General features: G+C 38.0%; 1 protein-coding gene across 1 annotated transcript; it reads right to left on the reverse strand.

The window, feature by feature from the left end:
• Nucleotides 1-4,604: 4,604 nt before the first annotated feature.
• On the reverse strand, nucleotides 4,605-17,931 carry LOC141905490 (sodium/potassium/calcium exchanger 2-like). Its single transcript, XM_074794357.1, has 7 exons — nucleotides 16,996-17,931; nucleotides 8,209-8,314; nucleotides 6,129-6,733; nucleotides 5,515-5,652; nucleotides 5,255-5,374; nucleotides 4,981-5,117; nucleotides 4,605-4,845 (listed from the first exon to the last, which is right to left on the reverse strand). Exons 1-7 carry the CDS (start codon nucleotides 17,929-17,931, stop codon nucleotides 4,605-4,607), a joined length of 2,283 nt encoding a protein of 760 aa, XP_074650458.1.
• Between the last annotated feature and the right edge of the window lie 211 nt (nucleotides 17,932-18,142).

Genomic DNA, 18,142 nt, shown 5'->3' on the forward strand with positions numbered 1-18,142 from the left:
TGTTTAAGGATTGTGGTCAAACAGTACTTGCTACGTGACTGATTGCAATAAACATAGTTATCTATTATCTGTGTATAGTGATTGTATTACAGGTCGGCATAGCGGGTTGTACTTTTGTGAATCGACACAGTTAGTGTCTGTCTTTTGTTTATCTTAAGATTTCAATTGCTCCATATTATTGACCCGTATACCATCGACTGTGTCTGATTTAAATAAAAAGAGACACGGGGGACTTTAACATCGGACTGAAATTTCTACCGATCGAGAAAACCGTCGCGCGGTGCTACTTGAATATTGCGACTTTGACGATAGCGGATCATCCTTTCCTTGGACTTAACTTTGCAGCTCCTCAGCGGATTTTCAACTGTAAACCATTGATGAAACCCTATGTCCGTGTTTTACATTGAGAATTCCACACTAACGAGAAAGGCGTTGTTCGAAGAGTTTCCTTTGAGCTATAAATTTATTCGTTCGACGTTTCTTCAGCAATACCGTACTGTATAGTCATCTTCTGTATTCTTAAAGATGACTATTTAGTTATAGTCGAAACGTCGAAGCAATTAGTCGAGTTATTGAAGGCTTGATGGAAATTTTTCGGACTTCACCTTTCTCTTATATTCAATGTGGGATTCTCAATTCAATTTTCGACTTTGAAATTCAAGCCTTTCTCTTTCGAAGCTCTCTCTACAAGTTTCAACCTCCAATTAATTAAACCATGACTTCATTCTATCCAATTTCGAGAAAATCAAAGACAAAACGCTATTTTCAACTGGATAAATCTATTTTCATATACGATCGATTTTACACGATACGCTCAATATATAACTAATCAATAGATATATGTATATTTTAAAACATATCAATATGTACTATTTTTATACATTCAATTACAGTAAATTATAACATATTCGCCCCTGAATCCAGTTCCACAGTGGGTGGCGAACAATCTTTGCAGATTAAACAACTTAGAAACGTACAGTACAGTGGTCGTACCCCTATTAGGCATATTTCCACAGTCTTGTTAGGCAAACCGAATGATGATTAAATATTTCAAATGAAAATTTATATTTCCATCTAAAAGCGATAGATAGGATGCTTCTTTTTAAGACGATATTTGAATATATATCATGAACAAAATGCGAAAAAATATTCTATAAATCAAAGCTGTGAACTTAGAAATAGGATACGACCACGGTTTGAGATTAGTTGCCGCAACGACGGCAACTTAAGAACTGGCATTCATTCACATATAGTACGGTATGCCGGGTTATTTGATTCAACGAACTTAATACACGAAAAATAAGATGCGTCCAAAAATGAAAATATAATTCTCCATAAATATATCATAAAGATGTCGTAGTAATTTTTACAACCAATGAAGAAATGTGAAAATGAATATTTCTTTGCCGTCGGGCGTCCGTTTGAAAAATAAACCGCGTGTTTACGCGTGGTATCGTTACTCGATAAGACGAAAAGATCGCGGAAAGAAAATCGTCAGAGATTCGTTATAGAGCAATAAAAAGATCGCCCTCGAAATGCGATTAGAAACACATAGGATGCATTAGAATAACAGTTTGAGAGACAGAAACTTTCGTAGAATTTCTATAGAAAGAAAAATATATATATATAGATTCTATATGAGTTACGTAAATATAAAATATGCCCATGTGTGATCGAGCGAGTGGTCTCAATATACGTACACAGTCTCCTTTTGATAATGTATAATAATGATTTATATTACAACATACTAAAAACATTAATCAAATACATTTATTACTAACGATTAGGTCGAGATCATATTCTACGTAATCATCGCCAACCGCTGAGAATTTGTGCCGAATTGTTTACTTTTAAGAAGGAGTTGCCACATGAACAAACCACACAGCTATGTACTCAGTAAATACATTCGACATCCAAATAAAACGTGGTCCCCTAGAGTCACAGCGGTTGAATTATCTGAAATGCGAAAAATCAATTTCTGGACACTGTGTAGTATTAGTATATACATTTACACGACAGAAAATCTTCCGTTCACACAAAAACACCCAAAATACTGCTAAGGCAATAAATTTTGTCTCGACTAAAAACGGAAGATCAAATGATATATATCGTAATGTACATGTATATACGCTGTACTATGAACCGTCAAATTAATGAATACACAAAAATGAACACATCTTGAGTAAAAAATGGCGTTTAGATATTTGTTACATATATATACATCTTGGAGATATAAAGTGTATCTTCGAAGGAAATATTCGATATCGGTGAAGTCAGATAAGTGGATGTGTATGAGTTTAAATTAGGTTGGCTCCAAAGCTAGGATGAGTCCAAAATCGAGTCCAAACGTTGGCGTTATGACTGCGGGCTGAATCAGTTCAGTCTATTATTTGAACCGTGGATTAGAACGATTCTCTTTTGGAGTCCATGTTGGAACTTGGTAACCAAGTGAGCCACAGGACTGGAAGGACTGGCCCCAGATTATTTCATAATAAATTGAGCAATTTTTGACTATAAGAATTGATTCGTTTCCACCGTTTTGCCTATCTCTCTAATAATTTGTTTTCGTACTAAAATCACAGTTAAGCTTCGACTGAAATGATACAATATTTTGAAAGCGCTCTGAAGATAAATCATTTATAGCAGGTTGTGGAATACCGTTATTGTCAATGGTCCATCGATCACCTTTTGTAACTGCCACGGTTATCAACATTGCCGATCTTCCAATAAAGTTTTAATGCTTCCGAAAAAACCGTGCCACGGTATTCGGTAGCTTTTAAAACGTTTTTTTCTTTGTGTTTGTTCCATTCTAATTTGAATATTGACTATACCAAGAAATGTGTACTCATATGTATGAATAATCGTTGTACACAAAAAAGAACTTAAAAATATCTTTTTTCGTTTCATAAGTTTAAAAAGAAAAATAATTTTGACATATATTTCGTCTCGAAATAGAAATACGCTGATTTATTAACATTATTACATTAAGGTATAAATCCGGGATTCGTGGTTCGAATCCGCGGTTGCAGCTTTAATTCTCGCCAAAGGAAACCTGAGTGGTGCTCAGTGAATCGAGAGTCAGAATAAACAGTGCGGGTTTGACAATACACCGTACCAGGCGTGTTAACAAGTTCAATGGGGGTAATTAGGTTTTTTACTGCTGTAGATGGGTGAAAGTGGTTTCATGTTGGTTTTGTGACAGAGCGGCGCACTTGAAATGTGTCAGTATTTATCCCGCACGGAAAGTGATGTTGAACAGTTTTAATATTGCTTTATACGGTGTCCTAGCAACTGACATATTACAGAACTAGTGACCAACCTTTCTGTTGATTGATTAACTATTGTGTTACCTATTCCAGAATTGATCAGTGATAAGTTTCCATGGGAACCAATGAACCTACTGTCTCTGGTTATGGTATTTGCAGAATAACGAAAATGATATTCATACAGATCGATTAAAAAACCCATTGAAAGAATGATTGATTCCTTTCGATTATCGAGTAATTTGCTATACAGCAGATATCGGGTAAGGCATTACGAAGTAACTACTTGTAAGCCCTTCGTTCATTGCGAAGCATACAAATCACTGTCTATATCTTGTTAAAGAGGCAGCCGTACTGACGTCAGACGACACTGCCTAAACCCTAGAGATCCGACTCCAAGAAGGAGAGACAAAAATATTGAACCATACCAGTGACCTTAGAATTATGCTCTAAAACAAAAACGAGATTAAAAAATTTTTTTGAGAATTTTCACTCCAATATTACTGGTTTCAAGTAATTACCGATCTAATCATTTCAAATGAATTTCTTTTGTAGTTATTCAAATACATTTTTTGTACATAAATCATTGTCAGAGGTTACACATTTCAATCATGACGACACTACGGATACTAACGACAATATTATACTGGACACAATCATGTTGCATATCGTTAGTCAAGTGTCTGCTATACAATTTAAAGAGATAGCGATTGTTGAAAGATTCTATACTGTTAAAAGAACCAAGACTTCATTTTTCCTGGTTTCCAGCAGAATTTTGCATTATTCAAATACGGAATGATAAGAAATCACGAAGAATCGACCTCCCACTATAGTGTCGTGCAATTCAACTAGACCGGCTCGAATCAAAACCGAGTTTATTCCAGTCCACTGTGTGTTCCGAGTAAAGCAACATGTACTTCGTAAATCGCTCATGACATCAGCAAATACGAGCGATCGCCGCGCAAACAGAATTCCATCCCCGCTCCAAAACTGTACGTTTAAATGTTAAACTCTCCCTGAGCGAGCCCGTCTATATAGTCATAAAATCTTCGTTCTCGAGAAACATGAGACTCATTTCGGTAACAACGATCATTTTCACTTCTCTTCGCTGTATATGAATTCTCCATTCATATTCGCCGGAAGTGCATAGAATCACCTAATAATTCTAGTTTATAACAATGGCGGTAATAAAATTTATTACCGCTGTCATTTATCAGTCGCTATCATGTTATCATTAGTATTATCATCATTGTAATTATCGTTGATATCGTTTTTCACAGATCTGTACAAGAAGACATTGTCAGGTGTGGTACGCACGCGCATGCGCCGAAGTTCTCGGGATCAGACTGGACACGTCAGTACGTCGAACATGATCAGTAATGTGATTGTTAGGAAGATGAAGTACAAGACGAACATTATTCCTCCGAGCGATTTCGTCATCTTCCATTTGAATGCAGCTATGGAACTGATGACGAACATCAGCATTAGAAATAGTAAACCGACAGAGCAAATCTGACCGGAACTGTTTATCGAAACCGGCTTCCAATAGATTATACATGCCAGCAACCACGGGAATGGTAATCTACAAGTAGAATATTGAAACCCACTAAACAAAACGTTCGATATATTGTTCTCGATGTGAAATCGCACCAAGTGGATGACATATAATCAAATCTGTTCCTTGTAAAAGAATTATTTTTCATTCAGATACACTCACCCAACAGTTATATCAAAAATGTTACTGCCGACTGAACTGGAAACGGCCATATCACCAAATCCCTTCTTGGCTACGATAACACTAGTAATGAGATCAGGTATACTTGTGCCGGCAGCTAAAAATGTTACACCCATCACCTATCGATAAAAACGAACCATTTCAGTTTATCTCCTACATATATAACGAAACTGAGCACGGCTCCATAAATGATAGAAGTAAAGCTTATTCGTGGTAATTCAGGTTGGTTTGTTTCTGACTCTGTTCGGATACATACCTGCGGAGGTATACCGATTGCGTTGCCGGTAGTATCTGCCCACCACGTCATCATAAACGTGAACACCGCAATCCACATTATACTGCCGAGAAATGTCATCGGGAAATATTTCCGCTTCTCCTAAAACATGATTAAAAGACTTTTCAGTTTTATTTCACCCCATCTGGAGAATAATAAACTCGAGATAAAAGGAATAGCAATGAACCGGATTTGAACGAAGTTATTTTTTCCATAAAAAATAACAGCAGTTTTATACGTACCGGTCTTCGTACATCCGGTAAAACCGCCCATAATAGGAATATGATCGGAGCTAAGAGGATGTACGTGAATCGCTTCCGGTGTGATTTTGGCCAACTAAGGTCCAAAGGTTCCTCCTCTTCTTCAAGCATTTCCTCTTTCTACAAAGACAAGGAGGATTAAGTCTCAGACGTATTTCAATACGTTTCAAAAGTATGAATAACTACATCGTTATTCATGATATTCAGAAATAATCAATTTTCTCGCACTTTTTAATTAATCGAAGGTTTAACATTTATTATCAATTGTAGTTTTTATCATGAAAAGAGTTACGGATATAAATTCAGCGTGGATATATATGATGCAAAACGGATGAAATGACAAATCAATGATAAAGGTTCGATTTGTTTCTTTCATTCGCAATGGATTTTGTTATTCTGCACCGAACTAAGAATGACGTCTGTTTGTCTAAGGTTCGGAAATTCATCCACCATTTTCTAATGAATTACAGTTGATGAAGCAATGAGAGATTACTGAAAATCGATGCCACATCTTCCTCATTTTACACAGTCTATTGAATAATCGACAAGCGTTACGTCTGCACGTACGCGAGTCATTCTACGTGGATTTCCCTTACCGTTGATTTATTATCATCGTCCGGGTTTTCAGGTGCATTGCTCGTACCGTTAGCCGGGTACGGCGGAGGCGGCCCAATCCCGTTTGACATCACAGATTGCCCATTGCATTTTTGTTTACCGTTCCGCGCCGTCGCAGCGGTTTCGTCCGATTCGTCCGCGTCCAGTACCGTCTCCAGCGACGTCATTGTTGTTGGCTGACTGGAATGGCGCGACCACATTTCTGACTCGGGTTTGTCCTGAATCGCGCTCAAATCTCCGTTCGATATTGACGTTAATGTATCACAATTTTTATTTGGCGCTGTGTCTAATTTATGAGGCGTACTCGGTCGCGACTTGGCGTCGGGGCCGTTGGTTTCGCTTTTCTCCGTATCCGAGTTCATTTCCTTCCCTCCGCCTGATTGTGAATCGCGACGGAAATTCGGGTTTTGATAAACCTGCGATTTTTCAGTATTCGCGTTGGCTATATTGTTCTGCGTGCCGCCGTTGGCGATATTGTTCTCGCTATCGGTCGTCAGTTTATTGTCACCGGTATTATCGTTCACTTCTCTCGGGGAATTCATTCGCACAACTGCCTGCAACTGTGCTGCCTTATCGTGTAAACGACCTAAAGAAAGTTTAGAGCAATACGAAAGTCATCAATTAGATATTTTCAGCATTCGTTATTGTTACTCAGCATTTTAACGAGTACCGTCCGTATAGCAGGATAGCGTTTCCCAATTTGGTTAAAGCAGTTTTTGTGAACAAAAATAAAGAATTTACAGTTGAGATCCATTATACTTTTTCCAAAAATCAGTTAAAATAATCTCAAAATGTTCAGATAGTTGGGTTTTGTGTTCATTAGATTCAAAATGGTCCATATCAACAATGATTAACAGGTAAAGGGTAACATCAACTGGAATAGGGAGATTGATATGGTGCACTGATTGAACTAACGCAGCACAAGTTATTATCGGTTAAACGCTGAAAGAAGTCGACTAAGTTTTTAATCCATTACAGGCAAAATGATGGCTATTCCATTTACTTCATTTAATTGCCGATATCGCTAGAAGCAGCTCCCACACACACACACACACACACACACGATCAAGCGAACAGTAAACAGGGGGCATAAACCTTCATACTGAATACGAGAAGAGCTCCTTTGCTCATTACGTCGTGACTTATGTAACCATTAGATCGAACAGAAATTATTACACGCTACATTAGTCTGATTCATTACCATGCTCGCAATATGTCTCTTCCCATCCTTATGTAATTACCTATGTGCACATGTATATATGTATAGATTTATGAAAACAGAATTGAGATGACGTATACACACATGTAGAATCTATATAAATATATATATATATATATATATATATATATATATATATATATATATATATATATATATATATATATATATATATATATATATATATATATATATATATATATATATATATATATATATATATATATATATATATATATATATATATATATATATATATATATATATATATGAAGCTTCCATCGCACATAGTGAATGGAAAGTTTTGGGCAATATATATATATATATATATATATATATATATATATATATATATATATATATATATATATATATATATATATATATATATATATATATATATATATATTGCCCAAAACTTTCCATTCACTATGTGCGATGGAAGTTTCATCTTGCCAGATGAAACTCTTATGTTATCAGAAATACAAGCCGAGAATCCATCACGAAAATCGTTAGTATTACTGATGGTGTTAATAAGAATTTGCATCTTAAGCTTTTTTTGTGTATCCGAAGCCAACGCAGACGTGGGGGGCCCGTTTCCAAAATTGATTTCCGTAAAATTAACGGTGAGTTAGGGGTTAATTAACACAGGATATGGGCAAGAAGCCAAGACCCCCACTAGACAGTCATATCAATGTTGATCAGGATGGCCTTCTCCAGGCACTACTTATCTGGTGTCCTGTGTGGCTAAGCAGCGTTTGGCCGATCATCTATTTGTTTATGTTCAAATAACAAAATATCGTGAGATATCGTGTTCTATAAAATATTCATAGAAATTTTACCTTCAGCTAATGGATCGATGGTGTGGATCATTAGTTGTAGAACCCCTTGTCGGAATCGTCCGCTTCCAGAATGTAACACGGGCATACTCGTCGTTCTTTGCGGTCGCTAGGAAACAACAAAAAACGACGATTAGTTATGAATTGTTTTCGGCGTTTTTTTTTCATACATCACATACAAAAATCAGTTTTTGGAAAAATATGTATTTTCATATGTCTCGTCTATGAAAAGCCCCGAGCGTAACCACCAAATGTCGAATACATGTAGAAATCTGATAACATAATGCTAGAAAAACCAGCCATTTGCGCTGAAACTAAGAGAATTATAGGTACATATTATGGAAATACATAAATATCATAAGATACCACTCCCTATGCATGTCATCAATTTGCAACTCTTGATGATAATAATTTTCTATCCCTGATGTTTGTCGCCGAATGATAAGCGGGGAAATGCCTCCCCGGAGTTTAATTTTAGACGCTATTTTTGCGAAATATGAGGCTGCATTTTGCACGATGGTCGTAGTATTTCTATTATTATTATTATTTAGGATCTAGATTCATCGACAGATTCAAGCTTAAAACTGTTGTCCTCATTGAAACATGAAGTAGATCTAGGCCAAACAAACAGCAACAAAACCGAAAATCGTTTTTCTCGAGAAACTCGGTCCAGTAGATCAATCATAGAAATAGAATTTTGCACATATTTCTTAACAATTTCTTCTCTATTTGTTCAGTCAACTGTTACAGATATTAGATAAACACGCAGCAGCATATTCGAAAATACGTCATCGATCCTGATTTCCATAAACGGTGTCTGAAATCCAAAAATAAATGAAAAACTCTTACTAACACGTACGAAATGAAATCTACAAACTTCTATCAGAAAACCACGTGAAACGACATTCTCTAAAACGGTGAATGATACGCGTGCCTATCGCACACTCTTGAACTTAATAATCTGTGAAACATCCATCCGCAATGATCCTATCAAACGAAACAAAAGACTAAACTGGCAACGGAAAGGAAAAGCTGCACACATTTCTTCATGCTGTTGTTGTTAAATACTACACGATTCCATGAACACTGTGAGGAATTAATTTCTCTAAAGAATGAATATATTCTACGTGACCGTTCCTTCACACAACTCCGATCAATAAGGATTTTCACTTTTTCCAACAACAGACTTTCCACATCCGTCGTGCGGTCCACGTGCGGCGTTCTCGTGAAACCCGCGGATTTGTTATTTCTTCATCCCGATGTTGTACGGATTATAAGTATTTTCGAATCAGTAGTTGTAGTAGAACCCGGTTTTCGGTGGGCGGATAAAAGTGCTTGATTGATTCGAAATGGTTTGTAAAAGAAACGTGGCACGCGGTTTTACGTTCAAACAACATGAAAATAGTTGTTGCTTTTTTATACGTTGCGAATTATCGATCAATTTGCTTGATTAGTAGTACGAAACTGAACTACAAAACGGAAAGATTTGTCGGAGTTTCTGCCACGAATTTAGATCGAAAAGAGTATTTACGACGGCTCTATATATATACATATATATATATATCGAACAGAAATATCCGCCGCTGTTTATTTGATCATGTTTTAGTGCAGATATAAATCATCGTATCGCAGTCTTTAAGCGTGTCATTAAATGACAAAATATATATATTTATATATTTATATATATGCCTGATAGGCCTACATATATCCGCAAATATTTCGCGTATTTGTGTACGTTTGATATGAAACCGCGTGCCATCGTGCCATATATATATATATATATATATATATATATATATATATATATATATATATATATATATATATATATATATATATATATATATATATATATGTTTTTTTTTCTTCGAATGCTATGTTATATTTTTTCTTGAATTATGTTCGTTGGTACCTTAAGATCGTTTACTTCCACTGGCGGCAACGACCAATATGGGTCCTGTAGTAAAACACATTGACACTGTAAATATTCATTGAATTGCCATCAGAAATTTGTGAAAGTGAGCAAGCAATAATAACACGAGAAAGATAAATCAATAGCGAGAAGTTAGTTATGAGAGAGGACTGCAGGAATGGGAGGAGATAGAATTTTAGAGAGGCGAAGGGAAGGAAGTACGGATAGAGCAGAGAGAAGGGATGACAGGGAGAAAGTAGATTTAATTAGCTCTTAGTTTCCCCTCGACTTGCGTCACTTATTGTGGTATTCACCTTACCTATTCTATAGACGATTACCATGACAACGTAAATCAGAAAATTGATCACTTATTCACACATCTAAACATCATATATTCCCGGAGTGGTACCGGTATTCGAAAAATTTTGTATAAAAACCCGATGCGCCTTACGGGCGATATTGCTTGAGGCTCTTGTTTGTTTCTAAGGGTCAACCCTCTGAGAGCACCGCTAGTGCAGGGCATTGTAAGATAGTTCAGTGAGAGACCAGAAGAGAGTCTCCTGGGCGTCAAGATGAACCCCGAGACGAGACCCACTACGCTTTTATCCAAAGATCGATACACATTCTGTAATATATTCAGTAGGTATGCGATTACAGATCATTCTAAGATTTTATCTTAAAAAGTAAGAATCGAAATGATCTTTTCGTTTCGTGTGATATGAAAATATTCATCATTCGAGTACGTGGATACACGCGCGCCACTAACTGTTTTGTCACATATTGTCATTTGGGACACGTCGCGATAAATAATTCGTCGACATTGAAGTCACGCTTTGTTGGTAAGCGTCGCCCCTTTGATACACTAGGTATTAAAATCGGGAAATAACTCGCCCGTTTCCGTATTGCCGGGGTAGGTCTGGATGAATATTGGTGATATTAAGATATCATATTTTGACAGATAAACGGCGTTGGTGGCCCAGGAACTGAAACGAGTCAACAGCCTCGCACAACACCCCAGATGCGCTATCTAATCGTAGACTTAGATTGAAATGTTGCGCCGGAGGTCTAACTCAGTCGCTCAGCAATATCATATTCATAGAATTTACGGTTGAATCATGAGTAAAAAAATTAATCATTTATTTTCAACCAAAAGCAAGCAATATAGAAAACAAGTCGAAAGTGAACATACGCTTTTTGAACGGATATTAATTTCAAAATGAATAGATCAATTATAAGCGTCGCATCGGCGCCCATAGCGACCGGCAAATAACACAAAGTATCGCAACTAGAAATACCGATGAATTCAAACGATTATGATTTGCTTCATACTTTCGTATCAATATTGAATGAGTTTTAATATAAATTCCACGCGACGAATCGAACTAGTTGCAAATAGCGCATAGGCCTACATCACTTATTCATGACTTAAACTGAATGACGCACAAGTTTACCCTAGACATTCCGCTAATTAGATTATGGGCTCAATATACTAGCCAAATCCGAATCGTTATAATGTGAAAGATTGGCGAGCGTTTACATACTGAAGAAACAGGTATCAAAGGTGGCACTCCGGTCTTCATTCGAGAGAATTCAACTCACGACAAGCATGTCCGTACCGTGCTTTTTTGAGGGGCAGTTCTATTTCAAGACAAATGGCACTTTTTCGCCGTGAAAAGGGGCAGTTTCCTATTGCAAAAGGATAGGTCTTGAATAAGATTTTTGTCGGTGACCTAAACTTAAACAACGTCTCATTAATGATTTTTATGACGCCTTTACGGAATGATTTCAGAATACAGTTCAACCCTATGCAGTTTTTAACCTTTTCCAAAATGTACAAGTTATCATTAGACTACATCACATCAACCTTGAATTATCAAACCGCGATAGATATACAATATACACATTAAGTGCTTCATTTAAAGTTTAATTTTCAAGGGTCAAAAATTGTATCCGAGTGACTTATGGATTTTTATCTATTGATGAACATCTTTAACTAAAAAAACTTAAGACTTTAGAAGAGTCTTCTCTTAATTAATAAACAAACAAAACTGTAAAAAAAATTGTATCCTTATTTTTTTGCACTGACTTTTTGAAGGGCACTTTGAAAGTTTGAGGGGGTTCGTTCGCTACCCCCGGCACGGTCCTGGCAAGTGCAATTGACGGGTTCGCTTGAACTTGTTACTCGGTTATCTATACCTATCACGTATCAATTTCTTTGTATTTTGAAATCCGTTAACAACTCTTACGTGTCGATCTATTCAACTTAGATTCGGTGATTTTATTTCTTCGTCAGGATGTTAGACTATAGCATTAATAAGTTTAGCTTAGCTATAGTGATACGTCGTGTTTGTCTCGAGGCGCGCGATATGGCGAAATAGTGGAGAAGAGGAAGAATGGAAAACGACATCGCTTAAGCCGCTTGAAGACGGCTTGAAATATTCATGAGCATCTATATCGATTTGCGGAGATCTATTTTCCCTCGCGATTTGGTGCGCGATGTCACAAATGAATAAACTTAGGTCTTCGCATCGATTCGTTAAATATAGATTATACTCTCTGTTATCCGCTTCCAAATATTGCCTTATTCGCGGATGGTCGACTCATCCCGAAGTTCTATCCACTCGAGGCTAAATATTAGGATTTATTTTCGAACAGATCCAAACCTGCGCATTTGATCACGGTAATCGATATAAGGGCCACGTATCTATATATTCATCATCTTTGATTGTTATTGTCACTCAGTTTCCAGAGCGTGTACTCTGCCACGCCTTGTGCAGCGATTCCAAATTTAGCACGCGACAATGTGAGAAAAGCCATGATACAGTTCAACATGAGTTTAATTCTATCGAATATCAATCCTATTTTTTCCTAATTTTAGGCAGTATCTTTTAATTAAAGACAGTCTGGGGGGGCTTTAGACTTGAAATCGTACGACAAATCGAGAACGGCCAATGGCGTCTCTGACTGAGAGAATCATCGAACTCTGATTGAGAGTTGTCGACTTAATTTCGGTTGGTCGGAATCGATTATTTGCGCGCGGGGTTGGTTATCGATCGGGCCGGGTCATCATCTCAAAACCAGCGAAGTTACGTATCGATCGTCAGCCGATGTATCGTTCGCAATATCGAACGGAGACCCGAGGTTGACCTAAGCCAGGACAGGATAAATCTGCCAAGAACTTTGCTTCGCGGTTTTTATGATGATACGAAGGATTTCCCAGCGTTTTACAAAATTTATGTTTCCATCGGCGATCACGATATATAGGCCTATACGTAATAACCTCGTAAATTCTTTTCAGACAACGACTTGGTCCTTGTACTAAAAATTGACGTATCAATTTTGTATTCGACTAAACATTTTCAGTAGGTACATATCATTAGAATATTTTCCTGGTAATGCAATAATGATATTTGCGTTTGAATAAGCGTCCTCGAATTTATACAAGGATGACCCAACCCATCATTTTACGTACGTACCTGTTGTCACTTTATGTAACTTAATATGATTTCTACGGCCGTAATTAGGGCCTACATTGTAGGCGTGACGAGGACGTGTGAAATGATATAGAATCTCGAGATGTCTCAAGAGACGTGATATAGGCCTTCGTATATATTGAATCAGATACGACAGCCCTACAACCCTTCGCAAAACCTAAAACTGTTTATTCACTGGGATGCAGCCGTCAATATATTATTGATGAACGTTTTAGATCTGGAAGCTATAAGTTAAACAATACACAGTTTACCTGCATGATAGATATATTTTGTTGTTTTGATGTAAATACAGTATAAAGTTAGTTTTAATGATCGTGTAGTAGGCCTATCGAGATATTATTCCATTATGGCAATTTAGTGTGTCTGTAGCCATAGCAAGGCTTTACTGTAATAACAGCAGGACGTGCGGCTTAATGTTGCTCCATATAAGGCATAAATGAGCTGAACGACGTCAGTGGAATTGGTAATTAACTGGTGTTCATAGGTTTAATTAGTTAACTTCTCCCGAGATGATCTATTCAGATCACTAAACATAATATTCCAAATCAACTTCACATCGGGAAGCGAAAAAATATAATCTAACAAAAAATCAAAAATAACATAATAATATACAAACTTTTATACGCTTATATTTTGGTAGTTTGACATGGCAATACGCAATTCTGGACGGAAGACCTTACTGGAAAGACCGGTCCCATGTCCGAAATTCCAAGTTTACTGAACGTTTAATGGCGGAAACCGGGGCCGACTTTCACCCGTTATCTTAATATTGTCATTACTTCACCGGTTTTAAACGGAGGAAATGGATTTTTGACGTATCGCTATTGACTTGATTTAAATTGATCAGCGCGACGGAGAGCTCTTGCGCCGTAAATCGCGGTAAATCACGCGTACACGGAACGGTTTCGTCGGATATTGATATTTGAAAGGCAAATGGAAGCCTATTAACACGCTTTTCGCAGCAGAAAAATTTCAGCCGCAAGCAGTCAAGACCGCTATTACGAGTTGAATTTCCATTCAGCACTACTTTTTGATGCATTTTGAATGATACGTAGATTTGAAGAAACTATGAAATGATGTTGCGAAAAATACTTTGTGGGCATTTGTATTAATCCGCTCATCCTCGCAATTGACAGGAATGATTGCCCCCGCCGAAGCCTACGCCAATGCAAACACTGGCCGTAGACCCGTCATTGATCTATTACATTGGCCTAGATTTCTCGGGCGGACAGGTTACCGCTCAGCGGCCACCATGCAGCATCCAATCTGTATTGGCTAGAAATACTGTATGGCGACCGCTGAGTAGCAACCTGTCCGCCCGAGAAATCTAGGGCAATGTAATAGACCAATGAAGTGTTTGCGGCCAGGGTAAGTGTTGACATCAGCTACTTCAGCGGTAGCCTTTCAAATCCTGGCAATCGAGAGGATGATTAATCCGTTGACTTCTCTCTACGATTTAAGATTGATTTACCGATATCGTATTAATCGTAGGAAAAATGGTTACTTGTTCAAGTGTTTCGAAGTGTCACTACGGTATAAGCACATCGATAGCCAAATATCTATCAGATCTAACAGTATTACCACCAAACATCAATGGGGGTGGCAAGCAAATCAAAAACAACAACACTAAGGCACACGCGCGTTACGGTGGGTTAAGATGCAATTCTCTTCAGTAACATATCGACATTATTATCGTCATAGACACCAGCTTCATGCGCTACAGCGTAAACATGACAATAGATTACACATTTATGGTATAATTACACACTGAATTTAGCGTTGTTCTTTTTACCTGATGTACCCGCACTGGAGGAGTAGAGCTGGGAATCTGAAATTAAAGCCAGACGAAGAGAAAGATATGAAGCACACCGAATAGTTAACACACAGTTGCGCGCCAAGTATGTGCAATTCGAGGGTGTGATACATGTGCAGGAGAATGCGACTAAAGCTAAAGTCGAATTAGAAAAAACCGTAACTTATAAACGGGGAGTTTTTGATCAGTTTTATTCGTGAAAATATGGGTCTATATCTTGAGCGCTGCGTATCTGAAATACATTTTGGCGGCATGGCAGAAATTGCAACTGTCATTCTAACAGAAACGTGGCGTTTATATACCGACGGCAGTTGCAATCAATTGAATTTCATTAAATGATTAGGAATTCATCCCTTAAGCCTATTATTTGCAATAGTTATTTACTCTGCAAGTCGAATCTGCAGCTAATGTGCAAAGATTGTTATGATATTAGATCAATACCGATTCATTGATTTGTGTTTTTATCTCTGCCGAGTGCGTGACCGTACATTTCGCAATATCAATCTGTCTCCTCATTATATGTTTTTGTTGCGCCGCCATGTTCTATCGATGAAAGCCGTCGTAGAAACTTCCAACTTCATTAACGACGTCCCCCTAATGCAGAAATCGAATATTGTCCGTAAAAGATGCATTCGCACTTCATAAATAAAATACCGCCCGCTGTAAATCAGTGACATTTGCATGGTCTTAACACAAAATAAAATGAGTGCCACTCAGCGCTGCTCCATGGCAACTGTAATGTCCATTTTGTCTTTTGTTCCGTCGCCAAAGCAACATTAATGGCCCCCAATTCATCAGATTTCTCAATCCGTCAATTCATCAAGTTAAATTGACGGGCTCTCACGACGCGTTCAGTGCACGGGCCGTGCGCTGCACTGTCTAACGGCAATCAGCGCGAATATTAAAAGATTCTATGATCTATAATCTCGATGACCGAGATCAATTGGTAGGAAATGAAAGGAAATCTTAACGGCGAGACGAAATACGGGCGTACAAACGTTAATGATTCGACACAATGAATATATTTCCTTCAAGACTTTAGTGCGAGACGCTTAATAACCGTACTAAATTGCTTATGAGAATTGCCGTTTTCCCCATGTACGTGCTTAAGGTCATCGAGAATGATACAACTGGAGGGATTTCTTAGAAAATCATAGAGATCAATGATGCCATTCAATCCAGTGTTGCCTCAAATGAAGACATCTGCATGGCTCGAAAAATACTACAACAATACCGCTTCCTACTCTTCCATCATCTTTAGGATGCAGTTGCCTGGCGACCAACGATTGCATCTACTATTCGCGAAGGTTCTGGCATAAACAACTATGAAATTACGGTAGAATTCACGTAACGGCTACCTTCCATAGACTCTCACTTAAAACATAGGCACCTATATCATTCTGTGATGTGCTTTTAGGTCATTTTATATTTCAAAAAGACGAAGAACATTCATAGACACAACGGTTTTGGTTATAAAGAGAAATGATATTTAAGATGACGTTAAAACACCTGTTGAATAGGAAGTCATATCTAAAAATTTTGAAAACGAGAATGAGAATTGTAAAACTTACCTCGTCGAGTATGAGGTTTTCAGCACTATGCACGGTTTGAACTTGATTGGTTTTCGGTAGGAGACTTTTCACCCAGCCTTCGACAGCAGCATTAAACACCATGAAAATCACATACAGGGCGTACATGCCCAGGAGTATAAGGGCTTCCCAGTACTCAATTTTATTATCACGAAAAAAAACCATGAGCAGAATTAGGTCAATGCTATAGAACACGACATCTCTGAAAAGTGGCCACCAAGTTAACTGTAATACATCTTTACTAAACATGGCGCACATGCCAATCACGAACAAAATGTTGAAAACGGCTGAGCCGACTATGGTGCCGATTCCGACGTCGGTATGAGCGATGAACAAGCCCATGATACTCGTGAAAAGTTCGGGAGCGCTGCCGCCCGCCGCCATGAACGTCGCTCCGGCCACGTCCTCGGAAATGTTCAATCGTTCGATGATCACATTTAAAGAAGGAACGAAAAACTCATCACAGACTATCGCGAGTGCCACGAACATGTACAATATTCCCAGTACGTATAAAAGAATCGCCCCGTGTAGAATTTCGTGTGCCGTGAACAGTTCCGGGGGGTATAGGGTTTTGAATTTCGCCGGAGCAGCCGTTACATTGGTTATGTTAGCGGTCGTTGATGGTACAGAAGAAGGTGTTACCGATGCTAATAGTTGTCTTTGCGGCCAATGTCCGGGAGATTCGTACGGTAATACCTCTACTCGTTTCGTCTGTCCGTCGGGCGGGGTCGATATTTTTGGAAGAATCGTGTATATATATCCGATTGAGAATACGCCGAGCAGAATACCGAGCCGGAATATACGAGTCCTTTTTGACAGTACCGAAGCGACGGTTTGATCATACCGCTCCATCGTGACTACCGAGTACTTATTACCTCTCGGTAACGTAGAATCGCTTTTACTCCGGTGCGTTGCCATCATCACGCACTTTATTATTTTATTTAAAGCACCTGCAATTAGAATACAGTAGAACAGAGTAATAACCGTTTTAATTCAAACCATAGTGTTTTGGCCGCCTCGTCGACATGCAATTGCCTTGGTAGTGGCGTATGTGATACGCACACGCTATCAAGAATTTCCTGGGAAAGAAGTGACGAAACCTTTCTTATTTTTTTAGAATGCAATTACT

Source organism: Tubulanus polymorphus, chromosome 5 (assembly GCF_964204645.1).
Source record: "Tubulanus polymorphus chromosome 5, tnTubPoly1.2, whole genome shotgun sequence".
Classification (NCBI taxonomy): Eukaryota; Metazoa; Nemertea; class Palaeonemertea; order Tubulaniformes; family Tubulanidae; genus Tubulanus; species Tubulanus polymorphus.

What these genes read in the sequence shown, in the direction of transcription:
- LOC141905490 (XM_074794357.1), bottom strand. Translation starts at nt 17,931, where the DNA reads ATGGCAACGCACCGGAGTAAAAGCGATTCTACGTTACCGAGAGGTAAT. An exon ending in CATCGATCCATTAGCTGAAG is followed by an intron (nt 6,734 to 8,208) that starts GTAAAATTTCTA and finishes AACTTTCTTTAG; the next exon opens with GTCGTTTACACGATAAGGCA. An exon ending in CAATCGGTATACCTCCGCAG is followed by an intron (nt 5,118 to 5,254) that starts GTATGTATCCGA and finishes TTTTATCGATAG; the next exon opens with GTGATGGGTGTAACATTTTT.